At 47.1% G+C, this 27,370-nt stretch overlaps 1 protein-coding gene across 1 annotated transcript in view; it reads right to left on the bottom strand.

Annotated features, from left to right (window-relative positions):
- Positions 1-4,475: 4,475 nt before the first annotated feature.
- The window catches only part of Nt5a (5' nucleotidase A), a 93,333-nt gene continuing 70,438 nt past the window's right edge, over positions 4,476-27,370 (bottom strand). Inside the window, exon 4 of the mRNA XM_065425399.2 lies at positions 4,476-6,634. Within this exon, the coding sequence (XP_065281471.2) occupies positions 6,134-6,634 (501 nt within the window). The 3' untranslated portion in view covers positions 4,476-6,133. The remainder of the gene's footprint in view (positions 6,635-27,370) is intronic.

Consider the following 27,370-nt stretch of genomic DNA (forward strand, 5'->3'; position numbering starts at 1 on the left):
TGACCTTCTGGGCCGTTGCCCCTCTGCTGCTATCGGGATCGAGCAAATGTCAAACGAGAACCAGGGGTTCTTCGAGCCGAGCTGGCCATTTAGCCTGTTGCGCAGCTGCATCCATTGAGCCGAATTTAGCTCGCGTGAATACTCCAGTACTTCCGCCTCAGCCTGGGCCAGTGCTAGTTCAAGTGTGCGGTTATGTTTGTGCTTCATCCATTCTGCATGGAGAGTCTGCTGCTTTTCCAAGAGGCTGAAAAGCTTAGAGTCGGGCCTGGAGCCATCTTCCTCGGTGGGCACCTCCATCGTGGCTTCTTCCGCATCCTGGAGGAGCTGCACCGTCCACTCGTTTAGGTCTTTAATCTTCGTTGCTGCCTGACGGTTGCGTGTGAATATAAATTGGTCCCACTTGGTATGTTTGACGAGCAGTATCTTCTTATTGTACCTCACTTTTCTAATGTCCAGGACATAATAATCACTGCCCAAATTGAGGCTTGTAGTGGACCACGTCGCTCCCTCCACTTGCCGGACGAAGGTCAGATCGGGAGTGGTATTTCGTGACACGCTGTTGCCAATACGTGTCGGCTGGGTGAGATCTGTGAGCAGGGTCAAGTCGTGGTTGTTGGCCCGATTTGCTATCGACACTCCCTTAGTATTTCGCGCGTAGCCCCGCATGATATGGCTAGCATTAAAGCCTCAAAGGACGACGAGTTGGGCTTGTGCCGCCTCTTTCCTCGCTTTTATCATGATTGTGGGCAAGGGGATAGTATTGAACTTTGGCGGGCCATATATGTTTAGTATATAAAGGCATTTATGCTTCCTGTTTTTGGGCATTAGCTGCACAAAGGTGTAGTGTAGATGTTTGATTTCTAGGTCCATTTGCATTGTGGTGATGTTTCGATGCACAGCAATGGCTGTTCTTGCACTCGGTTTCTTGCTTGTCGAGAGCTCATTAAAACAGGTATAGCCCGTTATTTTGATTGCCGATTCCGTTTCCTGTAGCGCGATGACATGGACCTTGGGGTCGAGGTCCGCCACTGCGAACTGCAGCGCTGCCCTCTTTTTGGCAAACGACCTGCATTTCCACTGTAATATATTAACTTGTTCCGCCATTACCTACACGGAATACCATGGACCTGGCGTCGGGCGCATCTGTGGGGATGCCGTGCCCGTCCTGCATGACTCGAAGCCATGTTCAATGGTGGGAGAGAGGATTGCGGAGTCTGTGTTGCTGCCTATAAGGTGGGTGGTATGCTGATGATTTCGGTTTTAAGCATGTCATGGAAGACTTTGAGTGTTTCTTTCATTACACACTGTATTGTGTTGAACCTTTCTCCTATGCTTTTCGCTAGGCTTGTCATTGTTTGTTCGACTGCTTCGACTCTTTGTTCGAGGCTGTTTGCGGGTTGTGCAGTGGAGTATATATCTTCCGTTAGTTTCCTCTTTGCATTATGTGCCTTATCCACCTCCATGCTCGCCTCTGCGTTCCTGTGTACGGATGCGGCAGTTTATCTAGCTGTAGCTGTTACCAGGATGGGCGTGGGATTTTCTAGCATACGGATTTTAATGTTAGCGGCTGCTAGCTGTTTTCTGAGCTCCTTTACTTCTGTGGCTAGCCCTCTCACTGTTTCGTTGATTTCTTCGCCAGGCTTTCTGCCCCGGTCTGAGCTCGCAGCAGGGGATTGCCAGGCCAATCGCTGTATTTGTCCGTGCTGGACCCTGGCCAGCGACGTCGATCGGTTGGTCCCGCGGCCGTGGCTGGAGGAGCTACCGCGTGCTGCGGCCGTTCCTCTGCTGCAAGTGTGATCTCGGGAGCTCAAGGGGGCTTGCTGCCCCGAGATCGCGTCTTGCTGTCGGTCTTGCGTCACCTTGGCCGCTCGTACGCCTCGTACCACGTCCCTGTAACCCGTGTTCTGCGGGCTGGACTGGGGCGCCGAGGTGATGCGAGCCGTGCGCTCCTGGTCACTGGCTTGTCGTGGACTGTGCTGTTGTACTTGGGAGCAGTACTTAAACTTATAGTTCCTACCACCGGTGGGGTGACCACCTTTACACACTATGCACCGAGCAATGCGTGCGGGCTTGGTGCCCCACTCCGGTGTGGCATGTGTCTCCTCACCACATCTCTTGCCTTCTGCATTTCGTTCTTGGGGACACACGTCAATTCGATGGCCTACTTTTTGACAGTTAAAACAGTTGCAAGTAGCGCCTTGTCCTGTCTCTATTTTTTCGTGTGTGCCGTCACTATTGGCGCTTCACCTATTGAAAGCGGATGGGCGACTCCGCCGCGACCACGCTGGCGCTCGGGCTAGCACAGCGGGTCGGCGCGGCAAGGCTTTTTTCGAGCCGCAGAGGCAAGATAAAAGTCCGACTTGCCCTTTAGTTGATATCTGTCGGTGTGAGTCAATCTTACACTGCGTCCGGTAAAATTTCAGCTAACAAAAGGTGATCATGCGGCAGAAACAGTCACAGAACGACGGAGCGTTGCGCCTTCAACAGAGTAGTAATAACGAAGCTGAGGTAAATTTTTCGCAGGAGTGTAATCATTAACACGTTTTTGTAAATGTTTAAAATGTTTCACAATTGGTTAGAGCAATACTAACTCTTTGTTAGGCTGGTTTGTTTAGCTATTTGTTTGGCTTTCTTAAGCTCTACGCCAACAGGTCGCTGGACCTTGCAGACCGATCAGGCCACTCACGTACGGCTACGCTAAAAATCCTTCCTCAGCTTGAGTTTAAGCCTCCACCCATCCATCGAAACACCTCGCTTGCCTGTGGTTACCGGAATACCAGACACGTCCGGCGCTGCGTCAGAATGCTCGCAACGCACGCTGCTTCGATAGTTGGAGGAGAGGTTGGAGAGGCTTCGTGCGCTTGCTCCTAGAGAACCAGAAGTAAACTACACGACGTGCTATCATGACGCAGAGCCAGTGAAGGCAGAGCTTAGCCCCGATCAGTCGGCGAACGAATTGAGGAGCTCCGTCGCTCCGTCGCTCCGTCGCATGGCTATGGAGGAGGGTAACTTGTAATCGCCAGCAGCTCTCTTAACACGAGATGCTTCACACAAATTGTGGTGCGAATGAGCTCTACCCTATGCGTCTACAAAATTTGTCCGAACTGTTTCAGGGGCCCTTTAAACTCTGGTCCCTACTGGAGCACGTCGGCTTGCCTGATTGGTCTGTGTAGGCGACTGGTGGAAAAGCTTGTGCCTCCCAACAGTCCGTGGGTCCCTAGGATGCTGTGGAAACCAACTTAAGGGAGGGGTCCGAGTCTTTTCGCGGTGAGCAAAGAGACAGCAGCCCATGGCGTCACTTCACAATGGGAGACCAGGGCAGTCAGGCAGGCTGTCGACGACCGGTATGACGGTTTCGTAATGAATACGTATACAGTGTAAATCTAAAGTAATGCCACGTTAATAAACCTAAAACACGTTGGCGGGCTAGCTGGTTAGAATCAATGATAGAGAGTGTAAGAGCGACTGAGCAAGAATGTAGATTTGGATGAAACTGTGACTGTTTGGTTTAAAAAATTCCTGCAGTAACTAAGAATAATTTGCTTACAGTGTGCTACATAGGTAGTTGACATGCTTGGTCTACAGTATTCAAGACGCACATTTCTAAAAGAATACATTTTAAGTTAAAATGTGTATTCAATTTAACTTCATTTTTCAATCACGCGTTTAAAAGGACATTACAAGAACTTGTCTTTGTGCTGCGTTATTATTTTACTAGTTTCATCACTCCAGCATCAGATTTTTTCATGAATGTTAGTTTTTTTTTCACTAAACCTTTTCAACCCTTGAAAAATTTGAACGCAGCATTTTCCATTTATTCTTTAATTCCTAGATTAATGATGTGAGCAAATCACTCAACCAGCGGAATTTAGCACCACTTCACAAAATTAGCGGACGGCAAGGCGAAATACTGATACTATCAAGCGGCGCTTTCTAGGTCACCTCGCTCGACCAGAAATCTTGGACGGCATTTGACGAAGCACCCCACAGTGCCCCTTGACCGAGTTGAACCCAGCCACTCTCGATCACATTCCGCGAGTGGTGAGAGCGTCGACGTCCCTGCTGCTCCTGCCTTGGCGCCATTCCCAAGCCCTCCAAGTACAAGGAGCCTGAGCTCATTATCGGACTATTCGGACGTATAAGAAAGTGGTTTGTTGTTGCCAGTTTCGATTTTGACAGCTTCATCAGCACCGTTCTCTACGCCTGGGCTTAGATCAAACGTTATCGCAGCCATTTTTCACTAAATATGTTCAAGCAGTTAAACCAGCGTCAGTGCAGAAAAAAAAGTTCATTGATGTTCAATTACTCAAGATGATTAGCGAAGAATACCATTTGTTTTCACTGGTTCAAGATCAGGAATTTCGAAAACTTGTTAATATTTTGAATCCAAATTATAGCTTACCGAGCCGTAAGACACTCACAAATAGTTTGTTGCCCGCTGTTCACAGCGAACTCTTAGATAAAATTAAATCAGCTTTGCTTGATGCTCCAGCTATTTGCTTGATGTGTGATGGATGGACTAATATGAACTGTTATGCCCTTACTGCTCATTACTTTGATCAGGCTATTTGCTTACGATCGCGTCTGATTGAATGTTAAGAATTTTCCGATAGAGATACGAGTCACAATATAGCTGCTCGGGTAAATGAAGTTTTAGAAAGGTTTCCTCTCCGAAATAAAATTTGTGCAGTTGTCAGTGGCAATGTTGCTAATATGAAAGCAGCGGTTAGGAAATTGAAAATTCGACACTTGGGTTCTTTTGTGCCTACTTTGAATTAGGTAGTCACAGATGCCATTTTGGCATCTATTGGGACAGCACTTGATAAACTCAAGTCTATTGTCCAGTGCTTCAAAAGCAAAGCACACAAGTGCCTTATCCTGTTGTAAATACTTGCTCCAGCATGTTTTTATCCTTAGGCAACCAGATGTGGCCTCAAACAGCCAGGCACTGCCATTTGGTTATTATAAAGCTTTTATCTCTAATTTCTTTTTGCCATGCTTGTAAATATCTATGGCTCCATTCTTTGCATTCAATTCGCTGTCACTGCTTCTCTCACTTTATTTTTGAAGACTTCTGTTTTTTTATTTACGCTTTCAATTATACTGTAGTATATGGGGCCATTCTGAGGCATGGCGTGACGACGGCGCCATCTGCTTATCCAACACATGCGTGATTGAGTAATGGCTCCTTTATTCTACAGAAAGATGCCAAAGGAGGATGAGTAGTACAGTTGCAAAGATTTAAGCAATAACAGCACATGTTTTTGTTACATGCAGTTACAGCAAGTCTGACCACCCGAAATACATTTAACACAAAAAATTAACAGAACACATGCAATACAGATCTTTGTAAACAAGACAATAACATTGTATAATAGTCAATTAGCAATCACTATGTCTGTAACTTAACCCGCCGTGGTTGCTCAGTGGCTATGGTGTTGGGCTGCTGAGCACGAGGTCGCGGGATCGAATCCCGGCCACGGCGGCCGCATTTCGATGGGGGCGAAATGCGAAAACACCCGTGTGCTTATATTTAGGTGCACGTTAAAGAACCCCAGGTGGTCAAAATTTCCGGAGTCCTCCACTACGGCGTGCCTCATAATCAGAAAGTGGTTTTGGCACGTAAAACCCCAAATATTATTATTATGTTTGTAACTTCCCTTTGAACTAAAACTACTATTGGTGGGAAGCAAGCAAACCAACAAAAGTTAGTTACCTCTCTTACTGTGTTCCATTTCCCTGTCCTTTTATTCTCCTACCCAGATTCTTCCACTGCTGACTGCCATCAACAGACAATGCTAAACAGTTACATTGCGGTCAGCAATTTCTCTCCCTTCCTTTTTCCTAGATTTATTTCAAAACAATGACTACTGCTGCTACTAGCAAGCATAATGAAAATTCGGCTAGTTTTAATAAAAAATTACAAGTGCCTATTCTTTATCATTTGTTGCTAGTATGACAGAGGTACATCACCATAAATCTGAAAATCAGCTAATAAGCTCTGGAATTTTCATCAACGATTCCAGGCACTGAGAAAAGTGTGCTTGCACATTGCATTTTATGATCTCATATGATATTTCGGATTTAGACAGGCCATGCTAGCTAGCACAGAAAACAGCAATTGCTAGTCTACTCAATGTCGCCTACTTTCCTCCACAGAAGAACGTGCAAGCAGAGCGACCAATGATTCTGGTGGTCTTGGATAGAAACCAGAGAGACCCACAGTGCCGTCGAATGCTGGAATTCTTGTGCTTTGCGTCAACTTGGCCAGCTGCACTACATCTGGCACTGCCAATTTTGCTGCCCCACAAACGGCCTTTGTCAGATAGCTTGGACCCTGCGGTGATGCAAATACTGAGCCCCAAACATCAGACAGAAGGTATTCAATTCCATCGTGCACTGCAAGTTTCGGTGCAGCAGCTTCAACAGTCAATTCTTCAAGAATAGCTACACTTTCACAGCAGCCTTGTGAAGCAACAATGTCATCCACCAATGAGTCGCCGACATAGAGTGCGCGATGGCCGCCAAGCCATCGTTCACGCAATGCCATCCAGTTTCCACCACGATATACAATGCCTGCACACAGCTGCTCACCGTGGCCGAGAGGCCTCTCTGAGCCATCTTCTTGAACAACCTGCAAAAATTGCACAAAAGAATGCCAAGTTGAGTGACACTATGGTGACCACAGTTGATGAATGTGCGAGATGTGAGGCTGCCCTCAAATACGGTGCACCATACTCTATCGCACAAAGGCAGGCAATGCCTTGGGAGTTGTTCTTTCCGAGTTCTCACATGCATGACCCAAAAGCAGCATCACATAGTATGAAAAAAAAAAGATTAAGTCATGTAGTATGATTTACTATTATGTGCCATACTTCTCATTCCTCACAGTAGAACCTTGCTGATACGTTTCCATTATGTACGTTTTCCCGATGGCAAGTTCGCAATCAAGAACAGAAGAAATGGACAAATGAAGTTAAGCTCATTTTTTACCGGTTCATATGTTCCCCGATAACATGATTTTTCAGCACCAACGTTCAGTACGTGGCCAAACTGCGATCGTATGACAAGTTTTCCGGCCGCTAGATCCCTTGTAAACAAAAAAATGCGCAAGGCACACACGTTCTAGAACAGTATATAGCCACCTGCCACGGCAGCTTCACCGCAATACTCGCCCGCCCGTTTCGTGTGAAAATGCCGGTGCGCACTCAGCTTCTCATTTTGGTAGCAGCAAATCTCCGGGGTTACTGCACGCAACATTTACAACTATCACCGCCAGTCCTATTGCGATAAGCATCTTCGCCTATCTGTTTCACAGCGTGTGCTGACATAGGAAGTGTAGTACATACTTTTAATAGGTGATAACCGAAACGTGCTGTTGTTCCCTGTTGTAGACTGCGATCATACAGACAGTTGACAAGTTTGATCTACATTATTCATTATGTACGCTTCAATAAAAATACATTTCAAGTTAGAATATGTATTCAATTTACCTTCATTTTTCAAACCACTTTAGAAAGGCATTACAAGAACTTGTCTTTGTGCGGCGTTATTTTACTAGTTTCATCGTTTTAGCATAAGATTTCTTTCGTGAGTGTTAGTTTTTTTTCCCTAAACCTTTTCAACTCTTCCATAAGTTCAATGCAGCATTTTCCATTTTTCTTTAATTCTTCGATTAATGATGCCAGCAAATGGCTCAACCAGTGGAATTGGGTACCACTTCGCAAAATTGGCGGATGGCAAGGCAAAATGCAGATACTTTCGAGCTGCACTCTCTATGTCACCTGGTTCAACTGGGAATCTTAAATGGTATTTCACGAAGAAGAACCCCACAGCGCCCCTTGACCGAGTTGAACCCAGCCACTCACAATCACATCATCATCAGTCTGGTTACGCCCACTGCAGGGCCAAGCCCTCTCCCATACTTCTCCAACACCCCGGTCATGTACTAATTGTGGCCGTGCTGTCCCTGCAAACTTCTTAATCTCATCCGCCCACCTAACTTTCTGCCGCCCCCTGCTACGCTTCCCTTCCCTTGAAATCCAGTCCGTAACCCTTAATGACCATCGTTTATCTTCCCTCCTTATTACATGTCCTGCCCAGGCCCATTTCTTTTTCTTGATTTCAACTAATACCTCTGTCAAGCGGGCAAGTTAAGTGCACTTACGGCGAGTGCACTCGGTTTTTAAGTGCACTTTCCCAAATCTTAATGTCGCAGCGGAGTGTACTCTCAGATGAGTGCACTCAAGTCGGAGTACGTTCACGGAACGCATTTTGCTGGCGAGTACGTAGCCTCGCCGCCAACGCTTTTAACGATGCAAAATGTAATACATAGAAAAAGGACACAGAAATTGATTTCAGTTAGTGAACAGCTTTTAACAATATAATTTGTGTTTAGCGGGAAGCGAAACAGCACAATAAAGAAACGAATTTATCATGTACGCAACTAACGGCGCCAGAATGCTGCGGCACTGCGGCGCCGCCATGTTCATTCAGTTCGTGTTTATTTTGGTGTGAAAGCGTGCTGACCATGGCGGTCGTGCTTTGAGCCGTGTGCGTGGCATTTTGCAGTGTAGCTAAATATCGAACTTGCCGTCTTTGCTCATATATAGTCGCTCACATTCTGTTCCAGCAGGATCTACTGCCGCCTCGCCGCACACCGCCATGTTGTTTTGGATTTGCTAGGCATTCGTCTTGGCCAGCATTGACTTGCAACAGATTTATAATAAAAACGTCTTTGTTTTTTGTTGAGACAAATAGATGAAGTTTGTTTTTATATATAATTCTACTTAAAACAATCGCTTTTTAGCAGCTTTCTCTTGTTAATTTACATCTTTAAAAACGCGCTCTTAGTCTGTCGCCATTTTTTTTACTGGGAGTGCACTCTGCTTTCCCGTTAAGAAGCGCGTTGCCTAAAGTGTGACTCAAGGTCCCGAAGTGCACTCCAAGTAAGTGCACTTAACTTGGCCGCTTGACAGGAGTATAAGATACCCTTAACTCGCGTTTGTTCCCTCACTCAATCTGCTCTTATCCCCTAACGTTACACCTATCATTCTTATTTCCATAGCTAGTTGTGTCGTCCTCAATTTGAGTAGAACCATTTTCGTAAGCCTCCAGGTTTCTGCCCCGTAGGTGAGTACTGGTAAGACACAGCTACTATACACTTTTCTCTTCAGGGATAATGGCAACTACTACCAGCCCTAAGTCACTACCTGCCTTAAGTAGATGTATTCCCTTACCACTTCCAGTGCCTTGCTACCTATTGCAAGTTCCTGTTCTCTTCCGAAACTGTTAAACATTACTTTAGTTTTCTGCAATTAATTTTTAGACCCACTCTTCTGCTTTGCCTCTCCAGGTCAGTGAGCATGCATTGCAATTGGTCCCCTGAGTTACTAAGCAAGGCAATATCATCAGCGAATAGCAAGTTACTAAGGTATTCTCCATTAACTTTTATCCCCAATTCTTCCCAATCTAGGTCTCTGAATACCTCCTGTAAACACGCTGTGAAGAGCATTGGAGAGATCGTATCTCCCTGCCTGACGCCTTTCTTTATTGGGATTTTGTTGCTTTCTTTATGGAGGACTACAGTGGCTGTGGAGCCGCTATATATATCTTTCAGTATCTTTACATACGGCTCGTCTATACCCTGGTTCCGTAATGCCTCCACGACTGCTGAGGTATCGACAGAATCAAACGCTTTCTCGTAATCAATGAAAGCTATATATAAGGGTTGCTTATACTCCGCACATTTCTCTATCACCTCATTGATAGTGTGAATATGGTCTATTGTTGAGTAGCCTTTACGAAATCCTGCCTGGTCCTTTGCTTGACAGAAGTCTAAGGTGTTCCTGATTCTATTTGCGATTACCTTAGTAAATAGTCTGTAGACAACTGACACTACGCTGATCGGTCTATAATTTTTCAAGTCTTTGGCGTCCCCTTTCTTATGGATTAGGATTATGTTAGCATTCTTCCAAGATTCCGGTACGCTCAAGGTCATGAGAAATTGCGTATACAGGGTGGCCAGTTTCTCTAGAACAATCTGTCCACCATCCTCCAACAAATCTGCTGTTACCTGATCCTCCCCAGCTGCCTTCTCCCTTTGCATATCTCGCAAGGCTTCCTTTACTTCTTCCGGCGTTACCTGTGGGATTTCGAATTCCTCTAGACTATTTTCAATTCCATTATCGTCGTGGGTGCCACTGGTACTGTATAAATCTCTATAGAACTCCTCAGCCACTTGAACTATCTCATTCATATTAGTAATGATATTGCCGGCTTTGTCTCTTAACGCATACATCGGATTCTTGCCAATTCCTAGTTTCTTCACTGCTTTTAGGCTTCCTCCGTTCCTGAAAGCATGTTCAATTCTATCCACATTATACTTCCTTATGTCAGCTGTCTTACGCTTGTTGATTAACTTCGAATGTTCTGCCAGCTCTATTCTAGCTGTAGGGTTAGAGGCTTTCATACATTGGCGTTTCTTGATCAGATCTTTCGTCTCCTGCGATAGTTTACTGGTATCCTGCCTAACGGAGTTACCATCGACTTTCATTGCACACTCCTTAATGGTGCCCACAAGATTGTCGTTCATTGCTTCAACAGTAAGGTCCTCTTCCTGAGTTAAAGCCGAATACCTGTTCTGTAGCTTGATCTGGAATTCCTCTATTTTCGCTTTTACCGCTAACTCATTGATCGGCTTTTTATGCACCAGTTTCTTCCGTTCCCTCCTCAGAACTAGGTTAATTCGAGTTCTTACCATCCTGTGGTCACTGCAGCGCACCTTGCCGAGCACGTCCACATCTTGTATGATGCCAGGGTTAGCACACAGTATGAGGTCTATTTCATTTCTAGTCTCGCGTTCGGGCTCCTCCACGTCCACTTTCGGCTATCCCGCTTGCGGAAGAAGGTATTCATTATCCGCATATTATTCTGTTCCGCAAACTCTAATAATAACTCTCCCCTGCTATTCCTATTGCCTATGCCATATTCCCCCACTGCCTTGTCTCCAGCCTGCTTTTTGCCTACCTTGGCATTAAAGTCGCCCTATCACATACGATCCTATGAACACATGAACTCGTATATCTTTTACGGGTGGGCACTTTTAACGTCTCAAATATTATCGCACAGCACAGGGGGCACCTGCATGTATCGGAAGATTCTGGAATGTTATGGATGCTTCCATCCTTTGTCTGTGACCGAACCTTGTGTAATCTGATGCATGTGTGCACGACACGAATAATATAGAACTTTGTGGAAGGCACGCGGGTCCCAGCGATTACTCTGGAACATTCGACGACTGATGCATAAAAACCGACGCGCTTGACCCGCTGATCAAATATTGAAGATCGCCGACTGTGTTCGCCGTTGTCACCGTTCTTTAAGCGTAGCCTCTTTTTGTGGGCACAGGTTCGCCAAATAAAAGTCAGTTTCGTCTTTCACAGTATTGCTACTGTGTTCTTCATACGTCACTCCACATGACATCTGGTGGAGGTGATTTTCGTTCATGTACCGGACGCCCCCGACGAGCGTGATCCAAGCCCGGATCACAAACAGAACACCAACGTAGTCCCGGACCATCGAGCAGGCCGCCTACTTCAACAGCTGCTCCCGGAGCAAGGACTTATACCTGAGAAGACCAAGAAGATTGTGGCCAAGGGAACCACAATGGCAGCCCCAGTGTCACCCATCGTATTTCAACAGCCCACAGAGGCCCCTACCTTCTGTGGAGCTACGTCGGAGGATCCGGAAACCTGGCTTGAAAACATTGAAAGGAGCTCGACCTTCAACAACTGGACCTCTGAAGATAAGCTACGACATGTGTACTTCTCCTTGGAAGATGCCGCGAGGACTTGCTTCGAGAACCGGGAGTCCACCCTTACAACATGGGACCTGTTCCGCAGTAACTTCCTGAGGACGTTCACGAGCGTTGTCTGTAAAGAAAGGGCTGAAGTTCTGTTGGAAACCCGAGGCCAACTACCCAATAAGACCATCGCCATCTTTACTGAAGAGATGACTCGTCTTTTCCGGCACGCTGACCCGGAAATGTTCGAAGAGAAAAAAGTGCCTTTCTTGATGCGAAGCGTAAAGCCTGAACATTTCGCCGGACTGATCTGAAACCCACCGAAGACCGTAGCCGAGTCCATGACAGAGGCAATGACGATTGAGAAAACTTTAGGAATGCACACTAGGCAATATACCCGCGAAATGCTCACGCCTCAGTGTGCCATCCAAGCACTGAGCTCCAGTTATCTCCAAGAGACCATCAGGGCCTTTGTGCACGAAGAACTGCGCAACGTATTGCCTTCGTCGCAGCCTCAAGTGGCCTCGATCACTGACATCGTGAAAGATGAGGTTATGCGATCGCTTGGAGTACCTGAGGTGCAACCTCAATTACCGCAGCCCCAGCCAGAAGCGATGACCTTTGCCGGCTTCGCACGCCGCCAAGGTCCCCCTCCGCGACCGCGCCAGGGCTCTGTAACGCCACAATTTCGTATTCCGCTGCCGCCGCTGCTGCCAGCACGCCCACCCATCGCCCAGCTCACCTATGCAAGGAAGACGGACATCTGGCGTGCCCCCGTCCACCGCCCGCTCTGCTACCACTGCGGCGAAGCCGGCCATGCGTATTGCCGATGCTCATACCGCAACCAGGGATTTCGAGGCTTCGCCGTGAACGCAGCGCGCCCGAGGGAAGGTGAACTACCTCGCCGCAACTCAGTGAAGCCCTCGACGATCGTCCCGTTCGCCGTCACCAGGCCGTTACCTGTCGCCGCAGTGCCGTCCAAACACGGGCCCAGCCCGGGGCCGGTCTGTGAGCCCATATTCGGAAAACTAAAAGCAGCAACCGATGGAGGTGCGGTTGCTGTTCGTCGAACTGACGAAGATCCTCCACCGCCTACGAAGACTACGAACGTGTTGTTCTCTGTTGTAGACTGCGATCATACAGGCAGTTACAAGCTTGGTCTACATTATTCATGATGAACGCTTCAACAAAAATGCATTTCAAGTTAAAATATGTATTCAATATAGCTTCATTTTTCAAACCACTTTTAAAAAGGCATTACAAGAACTTGTCTTTGTGACATAAGGACACGCCGCCGTCCCGATGAAGTCTGGAAGTATAGAATACGCAGACAAAAGACCACCTGACGACGCCACGTACCAGCCACAGGTCAATGCGACGCAGCCGTGATCCAATGCCAAGGCCTAACTGTAACACAGGACAAAGAACCACCGACCTCGACATGCTTCTTGACGGCCACGCAGTTACCGCCCTAAGTAGACACAGGAGTCGATTACTCGGTCATAAGTGGATCCATTGCCGCCCAGTTGAAGAAAGTTAAGATTGCATCGGAAGGCCCATCAATTCTGACCGCTAGAGGACACCTCATAATGCCGACTGGAATCTGCCTGGCAAGAATTAGCATTCATGACCAGACTTACCCTACCACCTTCGTTAGCCTCCAACAGTGTTCACGAGATGTCATTCTCAGCCTAAACTTCCTGAACCAACACGACGCAATCATCGACCTGAGGTCGAAGGCGATAACGCTGTCATCGACCGTGAAACTTGCATCGCAAGAGCGATATTCGACTGCACGGAGGAAAAATGAAAGTGTTGCTGAAAAACTTCAGCCAGGGGCTCAAGCACATCAACGAGGGCATGACGATCGTATACATTGAGGAAGTTATGGAAACCAGCGATGCGTTTGTCCTCTTGAATTCTGCCACATCAACCCCGTCGACCATACTTCTCGAACCAGACTTCGACATAAATCCAAGCCACACACCGAGTCCACAGCAAAAGCTCAGGAATCTTCTCTGATGACACAAAGACTGCTTTTCAACGTCATCTAGGATTCAACAAACGCCAGTTGCAAAGCATCACATAATAATTGAAGAGTGCACTCGATCACTCAGCCAGAGCCCTTGTTGAGTTTTGACACAAAAATGCGAAGCTATCAGGACAACTCGACGAAGCGCTGCATGACGACATCATCCAGCCATCAAAAAGCCCGTGGGCACCTCTTGTAGTCTTGGTGAAGAAAAGGGATGGAACCCTACATTTCTGCGTGGATTATCGTCGACTGAACAAGATCACGAAGGACTTATACCCCCTTCCACGGATAGATGATGCATTGGATCTGCTCTGCAACGATAAATACTTCTCGTTGATGGATCTCATGACTGGCTACTGGCAAACAGAAGTTGATGAGAGAGATCGCGAAAAGGGCATCTTCATCACGCCAGACTATGAGTTCAAGGCTATGCCATTTGGACTGTGCTTGGTGCCTGCAACATTCCAGCACGTGATGGACATGGTTTTAGCAGGATTGAAATGGCACACGTCTTGTTTACTTGGATCACGTCGTCGTCTTCGCCAGAAATTTTGACAATCACCTTAGGCGGCTTGCGACAGTACTAGAGGCCATCAAGTCATCAGGGCTCACTCTGAAGCCATAAAAGTGCCGCTTCGCTTATGATGGGCTTCTGTTCCTAGGCCACGCCATCAGCAAATCTGGAGTCAGCCCCGACTTGCAGAAGACAGCTGCCATCACAAAGTTCCCGCAGCCCATCCACAAGAAGCCACTGCGTAGATTCCTTGGCATGTGTGCCTACTACAGGTGCTTTGTCAGGGACTTTTCACGCCTTGCTGAGCCGCTGACACATCTAACTAAATGTGATGTCGATTTCATGTGGGAAACGCTGCAGGCCGACGCATTTTAACAGCTCAAACGACGCATGCAGTCGCTGCCTGTACTTGCGCACTTCGACGAGGACGCTGATACCGAAATCCACACTGACGTAAGTAGCCTAGACCTCGCTGCCATCTTAGTCCAGAGGAAAGACAGACTTGAACGGGTGATAGCTTACGATAGGCGGTCGCTGTCAAAAGCAGAAGGCAATTATTCTACGACCAAAAGGGAATGCCTCGCCATCATTTGGAGCTACAGCAAAATTCTGCCCTTACATATATGGCAGGTCATTCAAAGCTGTTAGTGACCATAACGCATTGTGTTGGATAAGGAAATTAAAGGACCATTCAGGACGGTTGGCGCAGTGGAGCCTCAGACTGTAAGAATATGACATCACTATAATCTACAAGTCCGGGCGAAAACACTCTGATGCCTATTGCTTATCACGCACCCCCATTGACCCACCGCGGCAACATGACGAGGATGACATTGCCTTCCTTGTAATTATAAGCGCGGAAGACTTCGCTGAACAGCAGTGAGCAGACCTGGAGCTAAAAGGCCTCGTGGAGTATTCAGAAAGGAACACCCGCATTGTTCCTAAGGCATTTAAGCGAGGATTGTCTTCGTTCTTGATTCAAAACAACCTACTCATAAAGAAGAACTTCTAACTAGTCCGCGCCAACTACTTTCTTGTTGTTTCTTCAGCACTGCGTCCAAAAGTACTGAACGCCCTACATGACAATCTGACCACTGGCCACCTCGCATTCTCCCGGACGCCATCGAGAATACAGGAAAGGTATTACTGGCTGCGTCTAACCGCCAACGTCACCCGTTACGTCAAGACATGTCGAGACTGTAAGCGACGCAAGACACCACCGACAAGGCCAGCAGGATTACTACAGTCGATCGAACCACCTTGCCGACCATTCCAACAGATCGAGATGGATTTGTTGGGACTGTTTCTGACGTCAACATCCGGAAATACGTGGATCGTCGTGGCGATGGACTATCTCACCCCTTTCGCTGAAACTAAAGCTGTACCGAAAGGCAGCGCAGCCGAAGTGGCGAAATTTTTCGTCGAGAAGATTCTGCTGCGACATGGGGCCCCAGAAGTCCTCATCACCAACAGAGCAACGGCCTTAACAGCAGAGCTCACCCAAGCCATTCTGCAATACAGCCAGACAAGCCACAGGAGGACAACTGCCTACCACCCGCAGACGAATGGTCTCACGGAGCGCCTGAACAAAACACTCGCCGACATGCTAGCAATGTACGTCGACGTCGAGCATAAGACATGGCACGCGGTCCTGCCGTACGTAACCTTTGCTTATAACACGGCTGTGCAAGAAACAACACAGATCCTGCCGTTCAAGCTGGTTTACAGCAGGAACCCAACCACGACTCTCGATGTCATGCTGCTGCACATCGCCGATGAACAGAATCTTGACATCATCACCGATCTACAGCCTGCTGAAGAAGCCCGCCAGTTCGCCTGCCTTTGGATCAAGAATTAGCAGAGGACCGACAGCCGACACTACATGACGCTACGTCGAGTACCAGCCTGGTGACCATGTTTGGGTTTGGAACCCAATACACTGATGAGGACTTTGCAAGAAGTTTTAAGCCGCTATTTTGGCCCTACAAGATCGTTCAACGCATTGGCGCACTCCACTATGAGGTCATACCAGACAGCATTTCGCTATCTCCGCGGCCCCGCTCACGACCTGAAATAGTCCCCGTTGTGCGACTTAAGCCGTTCTACCAGCGCTAATCAACTTTGGTATTTCGCGTAGCTGACCGTCGGACTTTTTTTTTTTTGGACTGTGTTACTTTGGACTTTGTTTCTTTGCTAAGTGTCCTTTTGTGTTTCGCCCTCCTGTTAAGTTTCTAGCATCGGGCCGATGCTTTTTGACAGGGTGGCACTTACAAATGGACGTTTATCTTTTTCACCATCAAACAAATGTTATCGCTCAGCGTGGGACGCACCTGCATGTAACGGAAGTTTCTGGAATGTTATCGATTGGTCTATTTGCTGTCTGTAGTCACCGAACCTTCTGTAATATGTAATCTGATTGCATGTTTGCACGACGTGAATGGTGTAAACTTTCTGGAAGACATGTGGGAACCAGCGATTACTCTGGAATGTTCAATGGCTCATGTATAAAAGCCAATGTGCTTGACCGGTAGATCAGATTTCGCCGATCGCCGACTGTGTTCGCCGCTATCGTAGTGCTTAAAGTGCAGCCTGCTTTTGTGGGCACAGGTTCACCCAATAAAAGTTAGTTTCGTCTTTCACAGTATTGTTACTGTTTTATTTACAGTCACTATCATGTGACAATATGAGCTATGTTCCGCAGAAAAGTGATTTCCAAGAACCATGTTGCGCTGGTGAGAAAAAGGAGTTAGATTCAAAAAAGGTGGCAAGGTTTGAGAAAACATTGTGTTCTAAGAGTTTGCAGAATGTACTAGTAATGGAAATGGGCCGACAATTACATGGAGAAAATTTATTGCCTGATTTGAAGATTGAAATCACCTTCCCAATTTTCCACTGAGCTGAAAGAGTTGATGTATCACGTGAGAAGTTCGGCTAGAAGTTCTGATGTTTCTAATGTGTCGTCCGCGTCTAGAAATTCTTTGGAGTCCGGAAGCATCCTTGTCGACTGCAGACAAAGTTCAGGTATCGCTTTTTTGTGGGAGCTTTGCAGGTTTCGTATGTCACTGCTGCCTCAGACAATGCACGCTTTGCTAAAGCAGTTCCGCAACGTCGAAGCGCTTACTTTGGACCGTGCATCAAAGATAAACGGTACGATGATCAGTAGATTGATCTTCAACTCCCTGCTTGTCCACATGGCCACATCCATCAACAAGACTAACTTGTCCAGTACGCGGCAATGATACATGACCTTAAAACTGGCGATCACACCGGCGTCTGTGGGCTGCAAGCTTGCCGTCGTGTCCAGCGGCAGGATGAAAACTTCCACGCTTTAGAGGTTAGGCATAGAGTGGTAGGGACTACAATCATCTAGGATGAATGCCACCTTCCTCTTAGATTGCTCGATGCATTGATCGAACTCCAAGAGCCACTCATGAATAAGTTCTCGTCTCATCCATGCTGTGCGGTTGTGACGGTAGCGTACTGGTATCCTGGCAGCACCGCGGAAGCAGTGGCGATATTTTTATTTCCCAATGACAAATGTGGGGAACTTGTTGCTTCCGTTCATGTTGGCCCACAATAATACAGTGAGGCACAGGTTGCTGTTTTTCACCGCACTTACATGTGTCTCCTTTGAATGCACATGTCTTGGATGGCAATATCTGGAAGAATAGTCCTGTTTCAGCATTATTATATACGTCGGCGTCAACATAGTTGTCATGGATATGGGGCAGCGTTTCGTCCACCCACTTCTGCATCCTCTCCAGGTCGAGCAAAGCTCCCTTGCTGGTACAGCATGGTAAACAATACCATGTCTGTCTTTGAAGTGCTGTACCCAGCCGTCACCTGGCTGGAAGTCCACATTGTTGATGAGAAGGGCAAACTGCTTCACTTCTGTGGCCAGAATAGGCCATGATGGGCAAGTTCATGGCACTGACACCAAGACACCACTCGTAGAGGGCCTCTTCCACCTCCTTATAGGCACCTTGTCAACTGCCTTTGAGTCCGCTGTCTATCGAGCAGCTTTGTTTGTCAAAGTTCTATGCCAACAGATGATCGACAGTGTCGGTTGCGATAGTACGTACTTCTTCACCAAGTCACGCATTTTTATCGGCTTTGTAGCCCTTACCGATACTGCACTTCGTTTCTAGATCTATAGCAGTGCTCTTTCTTTTCACTGGCGATATCGTGCGCTGGTGATGATCAGCAGGTGAATCAGTCATCTTCTGTTTCAGCGGCGAGTCAAACGAGGCGAAGAAAATATGTGGACAGGAACAACTGACATAACGAACAAAGATGAGCACGAGTGAGCTAATACGTTGGCAGAACTGCGCAGAATGAGGGGCCAGCGGGCCAGCGAGAAACCTGGGGGCAGTGCTGTCAGTGCAGGTGGTGGAGTCGGGTTTTGGAGGGTGTCGTGGCATAGAGCTATGGGCCTAGCCTATTCGTGTTTGGAGGGGTGGGAGGGCAACGAAAGAGGCGCGCGAGGCTGATGATGCGGAGGAGGATGAGCGATGGTCGTTAAGCAGGTGCGAAGGGTGCAGCGGCTCGAAATTCTTTTTTAAAACTTAACTAACCGCGTCGAGCTGAGTTTCGCTGTCACCAGCAATTTGACCTTCATTTGGCTGCAGCTGCGCTGTCGCCTTGCCGAGTTCCGCCGCCGCCGCTGGCTTGGCGCATGCGCTCCCTACAACTGGGTCGCCGCCTGACCCCGTGATTCACCGAGGGCCTGGCTAAGAGGAGCGCCGCGCTCGCCTAGTCAGTACGAGCTTGGCCATGGATGAGAGCGAGGCCAGGCCGTATTTTCTGAGCGTTGCGTGGGAGCGGGATACCAAGCGGTGTCTGACCACCCCGCGGATATCGCCCAGTGAGCTACTTCACTGGAGAGCGTCTGGCATGCAACAGGCCTCACACCATTGAGATCAACGTAGCAAACGCGTTCGCGCCCTGTCGGTTTGTGCTTTGACGCTGCGCATGTTTAAGGCATCTCTTTGCATGTCCAGCACTTGCACTTTCCCTGTGGCACAGCAGGCGTCGCACCGTCGAACGATGCATGTCTACCCAAGCCTAATCACAGTCATGTCTCACCACCAACTTAGGCACAGCCGTCATACCTGCCTTAACAACGATTGCATACTTAAGTATAATAATTACAGCTACATCTAAAGTTAACCAAGTGAAACCAAGACCAAACTCTTTCGTTACCGTGTGAAAATTCTTTTTTATAGGCCTCTGAAAAAAATTACTTACCACTACAAATAATATTTCAGCATACATTGCAGCATAGCCTATTGTACATAATAACATGCTCCTTCCAAAAACATACGTTAGCAAACAAAAAAATTTATTAGGTAAAACATTAAATTCTAGAAAGCGCCACTTTTGCCGTCAGTTGATAAAAACAAAAATAAAAAACATATCTACAAAAACATTATTATCAAAGGAAATTCAGGATATACATTTCCAAGATACATAACCCAGGAATAGTGTATAAAAAATAAATGCTCAGTACGCCGCGATTTTTTGGATACAAAAAAGAAACAAAGGCCAGTTCATTGCTCATGCAATGCAGTGAAGCAGTTCCTGGGTTTTGTGAAGTAGAGGTGCACTCGGCACTTTTTCCACAAGAAGTCTAGTTTTTGTTCAACTTTGCGGTCCTCGTAACACATTTTGCAGTTCCGCCTATTTGGCATCTTCTGAGGATGGTCCGATGAGAAGTCCAAGGAACGTACTTCACCAGTTAGTCTAGAGTAACGCACCTCTTCCAGGACCGATCGCTCTCAGCGCAGATTACAAGATTACGCATTCAAGCATATCTGTTTGCATTTTCGGTGGTTGTCTTTATCACCTCTGCAGAGAAGAAGAGTAGAAAGAAATCCCATGCAGTTGTAAACTGTCTTGCGCTGATCCATAGTGCTGGGCTGAGATGTGCTACGGATGGCCTTCTTTGCGTGAACGGAAGTTTCATTGCTGCCGATGGCAGCAGATCATAACCAAGCGAAGTATGCACCCTGAAGGTAATCAGCAGAGCTCTCAGGTCATGCAAAAGATTGGAAGATAAGCACACACAAGGACGGAGACCACTCAAGGCTGTAAAGAAAACTCGCTATTGAAGAGCTGCGGTTGTCCCATTATGACTCAAAATATTGTCGCCATCAGAGCTTGAATCTGCTTTGTTTTCATTTTCAGAATCATAACTCGAGTCTTCATCACTAAATTGAAGTGTGGGTACAGCATAGCCGCATGGGACGACACCATGGGAGTGACTTTCGATAACTGTACAGTGACATCGGCAGCGCCCCTTGCCGGGATTTTACGAGAGAAGTGAAACGGAAACTCTAGGAAACTGGTTGAAAATGTCAGGCCAACATGTTGGACATGCGGCGAACCTTCAGAAATACACTTTGGCAGAATCAAACGACTCGGACTCCAAACTAAAGCTCACAGTGAACAGCTGGCGTCGTTTTCGGTTATCACTGCTCTGCACTGTCGGACGGCAGGGCCGGTGATATAATTTAATTCTTGACTTGCTAGAGTCATTTGATTACAAAATTTTGATGCTATATGGTGCAATTGTGAGCAGCATGCTTTTTTCTCAAGCATGACAGAAGGTGACATCCGCACCTCTTTTCGCTACATCATATACACATTAGTTCGCAAAAATGTTCATCGAAAATCACGTCGCCAGAGTGTGAAAATTTAAACTGATTCTGAAAGTGCAGTAACTGTACTAACTACTGGATGGCCTTAAGTGGATAAGAAACGGCTCCAACATGTCGAAATTGGAGATCTAAAGCATCAATCACCGGTGATGATCTGAATAGGCATGGTAACGAAAGAGTTAACCAAGCTAAACCAAGCTATCGTTTTGCATATCCAGGGTCGGCTGAGCTAAGTCGCAGCCACTTTCTCTTTTCAAGGATTTCGCATTCCATTACCTTTCAGCACAAGCACCTAGCAGCCAGACTTCATCGTCATAACCGATAATGCGGCATGGGGGCATCGTAGTAAGCGGGTTATTCCACTACAGAAAACATACAGAAGTTGATGGTGCAGCAGCTTCTCATTGTTATAACCAACATGTTAAAACCGCTATCGTTATGAGAAGGGGTGTGCAAATATCAAAATTTCCGAATACGAACCTAATCCTAATACGAAGATTTAGCTTTGAATATCAAATCGAATACTGAATAATGATATGCACATGCATTTATTTGCAAGTTGAATTAATTTGTTACGTTGTAACATTGCAATTGCCTAGTCATTGTTAAAAAATTAGACAGTAAGCCATTATACTAAAATGTGTATTTGGCTCAGGTTAGAAAATTTAGTAATCCCCGCTAGCTGTCCTCGCCAGCCTGTGCCTTCTTATGCAACATCAATTGCCCGTAAACTCGGAGGCATTTGACTCTGTGCCAGTCGTCACTCACTGCACTTCCTGTCAAGCAATAAGCTCAGAATTGGGGGTGGCACTGAAGTGCACCTTCACTACCTGCACCCTCGCTCCCCATGCTACTGAAAGGCCGGTTTCCCTCAACGTTTAGACGTTCAGTGGCTAAATGTGCTCTACAAGCAAAATTTCAGTAGCAGCATGAAATCCCCCCAATATTGGCCTCGAGCTCCACCACTGGAAAAGCTGGCGCCACCGTCGGCGTGACGTGCTAGGAGGGATCACGTGGACATAGCGGCCGCGTCGGCTGCTTCGGGCGCGCCGAAGCGAGCTGGAAACGAGTTTAAATTCCCTCGTACGCTGCGGTCCTCATTTAGTGGCGAAATTTTCCCGCTTCGAGTGTCTCCTTTACAACGCTTGAAAGCACTACAATAGGTAGTGGCTGCCTTTGAAGGCGCGCAACATGGTAGGCTACTGCTCGGTGCCGCAGGGCCGGACGCACGTAACGGAGGCCGGTGTCAGCCTTATTCACACGTAGCCGCAAGACAAGAAGCTGCGTGAAGCTTGGCTCGCGAAACATAAAACCGGCAAACAGTCATCGGCTACAACTCGGGTATGCAGCAAACACAGACGCGAGAAAGATTTCTGCTAAGGCACCCGGTCTGCGATGTTCTGGAAACGCGCACTGAGACGCTCGCCTGAGTCCGCTGCCCGACTAATGTCATGACGGTTTGGTCTATGAACTTGCCGACGATAAGACCGTTTCATCGGGCGAGGAGGATAGGGCGCGCCGAGAACCTTTCCTCCTCTCTGGCTTGGGCGATCCGGCGCGGCGCTGCTTGAAAGTATTGCTGCCGCGTGCTGCAGAACGATTTCGAGATGTTTTAGATTGTGCTTTGTGAAATTTACGCCATGTCCGTTCATATAAGGTCGTCAGGGAAGCCTTCCGGTGCATCGGTAACTACAGTAGGCGGAAATATCTCTTGGGGGCAATAAAATGTGACGCGTTTTATCAGTCGCGGCGTGTGTATGTGTTGTGAACTATTTTGCTTATATCGGTTTTAATTCAACAAAGAAAACCGGTGTCTCTGTATTAGCAGCATTAAATGGTAAATCTGCCCAATCTCTGATCGCTTGGCGTAGGGAGTAAAACATTAAAACTTCTTTCTGGGCGAGTTGGTGCATACTTGACATAAAACTGTTTACAGCGCAAACACATGCAACCACAAAGTAAGGGACAGGACACAAGCGCTGACTGTCAACTAACATTTATTAACTGCCATATGATTCAGCGCATTCCAAAACTGTAAAAAGGGCTATAGCGTCGCACTGTTTGGAATCGTCTCTTCAGAAGTCGTGCCCGCACCTGATGCAGACAAGTTTTGAGAATCAGGCCAGCCGACTTGTGGCGGCGGGATTCCCCCATTCGGTTTTGATTGCGGTGTCTGAGACCCTCCTTCAGAAGCTAAAACTGGGAACACGAGTAAAAGATGACCGTCGGAAGACCGACAAGCCTTTGGTTGTGCCGTACCTGCACAAGACTTCGCACAGTCTTAAGAAGGTAGCCAACAGGCATGGTGTTTCCGTTGTTTTTTCGGCACCCAACAAGCTGGCGCAGTTATGCCCACGCATCTGCAACTCTAAAAAAAGAGGTTGCCAGCTAAAACATGAGAAGCCGTTCATCAAGTGTTCCAAAGGAGTGGTCTACGCCATCCCCTTGAAGTGTGGAAAGGCTTATATCGGCCAAACCGGCCGCTGCATTAATGAACGCTTGGGGGAACATGCCCGAAATTTAAGCAACTTAAAGGACAAGTACGCACATTTGGTCGCGCATGTAATTGGATGCACAGGTTGCGAGGCTCGTTTGGGAGAGACGAAGATTCTCGGGAAGAGTGCCGACGAGACGGCGCGCGTCAGTTTGGAAACGTTCTACATACACAAATATGGCAGCAAGTGCGTAAGCACCCCTTCTGTATCGCTTTTTGCGGCAGAGCTTCAATTTTTGGAAGCGGCTGCTTTCTGATTTCACTGTATCTTAGTATCCCTCGTCTTTTGTTAGTGTTTGTCTAGTTTCATCGTTTTCTTGTTTCTTCGCGCCTGTATGCGTTGACTGCTGGCATGTTCGTTTATCGATGCGCATCATCATTTTCCCCGATTGTATTATTCCCTTCCCCTTTCGCTTCTGCCTTTCCCCTTATATAAGGCACCCGTCTTCCGTTAATAAATGTTAGTTGACAGTCAGCGCTTGTGTCCTGTCCCTTACTTTGTGGTTGCATGTGTTTGCGCTGTAAACAGTTTTATGTCAAGTATGCACCAACTCGCCCAGAAAGAAGTTTTAATGAAGTACCTTTCTTGTTCAGTGGGCCCTTCCTTCTGTGTTCTTCCCTCTTCTTGCACCACTGACCTTTTACTGACCCACATCGTGAACGCTACATGCCGGGCAAGACGCTACGCCTTCTGTATCCGCAAGGGCCTCGTCCCAGATGAAGTAAGTGCTCTCTTTGGCCCTGTAAAACCGTCGTGGGGACACGTAAAAAGACTGTGCAGATTAATGCGGTCAGAACTGTGGCGGCAAGTTCGTCTGTTTCAAGATTGGCTTCGATTGCTTTGCTACGTTGACCACCCCGGATGGCTCGCCGCAAGAAAGCTAGCGTCGCTAATGAAAACAGCTGCTCAACTCACGGAGCACCATTGGAGGTGCCTTCTGAACCTGTTGCTGTCTTGTCTAAACAACAGGGACACTACACAAGGGAGTAAAAGAAGTGTAACCGTCCTAGGAAATGTTTCCCTGCCTGAGAATGTAACACGTCTCCTGCAGAAGGGCCCAAAATATGGTTTGGAGCCTGGTGTCCCAGCCCATGAGCTGATTGCAACGAACAGGAAATTGGCCATGAAAACGAGAAATGAAGAGGACCGGGACCGCTGCCTTCTTGAGGGTGTAGACTGTCTGCGAAAGTGCTCAACAAACGTTCTTGACGCGCAGAATCATAGAAATGTGTTAAATGGTGTGGTTTCTTTGTTCAAAAGAAATAACCTTATGCTTGTTCAAGCAGACAAAGAGACAGGGTTTGTTGTTCTACCAAAGGGAATGTTCAATGAAAAAGCGCAAGTGGCAATCAATAAGAATTTTGAGCCCATTAAGAAGAGTGCCGTTAGGGTCAAGACCAAGTTTATTAACTTCTGCAGGGAATTAAATCTTGACAAACTTGCGAGGGATATTGCTAATAGCAGAGGTAGTAGCCTAAACGCATTTTTTACAGCCAAGACCCACAAACCAGATATTCCATTCCGGACTATCGTTAGTGAAGAAGGTTCGTGGCAAATAAACGTTAGTCGGTTTTTGCAAAAGCATCTCAAAACACTTGCTTTGGATGATCCGTTCTTAACAAAGAAATCTACGGATGTCGCGCTGTTTCTTGAGAGCACAGACAACATTGGCTTTGGTTTTTCTGTAGATGTACAGGACTTGTTTTATTCTGTGCCTCAGGATCAGCTTTTGTTGGCTGTTAGAGAATGCGTAGAAGCAAACGGCGAAGTGTCATTCCGGAACTCAACAGGCTTGTCAGTAGATAATTTTATATCTTTGTTGCAGTTTTACCTCAAATCTACTTTTATTGTTTATGACAACCTGCCTTTTTTGCAGCGCAACGGTATCTGCATTGGGTCCTGCGTGGCTCCAATTCTTTGCGATATTTTTTTAGCAAAGGTAGATAGATTTTTAGATAGGTCGTTTTTGGGGGGGTTCGTTTTAAAGGTTTTTAGATACGTAGATGACTTTTTAGTGCTTTTAAAAAAAGCAGACGGCCTTCACCTACCTCTCTACAGTAGGTGAAGTTTTAAACGCATTTGACAAGCATGCACTTGGGCTAAATTTTACCCACGAACTACCTGACGCAAATGCCTTACAGTTTTTAGACCTGAGACTAACCTTTGATGAAAACCACGTTTGCTGGGGCTACTTCCCTCGCGCAAAAAAGGACTTGCTGCCATATGATTCAGCGCATTCCAAAACTGTAAAAAGGGCTATAGCGTCGCACTGTTTGGAATCGTCTCTTCAGAAGTCGTGCCCGCACCTGATGCAGACAAGTTTTGAGAATCAGGCCAGCCGACTTGTGGCGGCGGGATTCCCCCATTCGGTTTTGATTGCGGTGTCTGAGACCCTCCTTCAGAAGCTAAAACTGGGAACACGAGTAAAAGATGACCGTCGGAAGACCGACAAGCCTTTGGTTGTGCCGTACCTGCACAAGACTTCGCACAGTCTTAAGAAGGTAGCCAACAGGCATGGTGTTTCCGTTGTTTTTTCGGCACCCAACAAGCTGGCGCAGTTATGCCCACGCATCTGCAACTCTAAAAAAAGAGGTTGCCAGCTAAAACATGAGAAGCCGTTCATCAAGTGTTCCAAAGGAGTGGTCTACGCCATCCCCTTGAAGTGTGGAAAGGCTTATATCGGCCAAACCGGCCGCTGCATTAATGAACGCTTGGGGGAACATGCCCGAAATTTAAGCAACTTAAAGGACAAGTACGCACATTTGGTCGCGCATGTAATTGGATGCACAGGTTGCGAGGCTCGTTTGGGAGAGACGAAGATTCTCGGGAAGAGTGCCGACGAGACGGCGCGCGTCAGTTTGGAAACGTTCTACATACACAAATATGGCAGCAAGTGCGTAAGCACCCCTTCTGTATCGCTTTTTGCGGCAGAGCTTCAATTTTTGGAAGCGGCTGCTTTCTGATTTCACTGTATCTTAGTATCCCTCGTCTTTTGTTAGTGTTTGTCTAGTTTCATCGTTTTCTTGTTTCTTCGCGCCTGTATGCGTTGACTGCTGGCATGTTCGTTTATCGATGCGCATCATCATTTTCCCCGATTGTATTATTCCCTTCCCCTTTCGCTTCTGCCTTTCCCCTTATATAAGGCACCCGTCTTCCGTTAATAAATGTTAGTTGACAGTCAGCGCTTGTGTCCTGTCCCTTACTTTGTGGTTGCATGTGTTTGCGCTGTAAACAGTTTTATGTCAAGTAAAACATACAGCATAAGAGCACATGCTCGTGCACGGCCAACCTAAGGCAACCACGAAACATCGAAGCGGCAGGCGCTATCAAATATTTGTGATGCACCGGCATCATTCACGCGCATTTCAAGTCTAGTAGGCTTCAAATTACCATATGTCTATGCTAGCCTTCCTGCATGAGGCCGATGGCGCTGCTCAACACAGCGATCACTGTGGTTAGTGAACCAGCACGGTACATATGTAAGCTGTGCGCTTCGGCATTGCCTTTTTGGCCTGAATACAGCCATAATATACGAGGGATCGCATAAAAAGAATGCGATGCCTATTTTTGAGGCCAAAATTTCCGTAACACGTGTGAGTGCGTCGTAGAGAACGCAACGAACACAATCGAAAAAAATTCGGTTATCATCCTCTTTCTCGAAAACGCAAGGGAAAACGGGCTAACGCCGCAATAGGGCCTCGCATAATCACGCCGCACAAAGTTTATAATATATAACCCGCTGATGCCGTATGCTTGGACCATGCGGTATATAGAACAAAGATATATGTAATCTAGCACCTACCACTGCCTAGGACGCTCGCGCAGTTCGTAAACAGTCCCTTTGCTGGACAATTAAGCGTAATT

Source organism: Dermacentor albipictus, chromosome 7 (assembly GCF_038994185.2).
Source record: "Dermacentor albipictus isolate Rhodes 1998 colony chromosome 7, USDA_Dalb.pri_finalv2, whole genome shotgun sequence".
NCBI lineage: Eukaryota > Metazoa > Arthropoda > Arachnida > Ixodida > Ixodidae > Dermacentor > Dermacentor albipictus.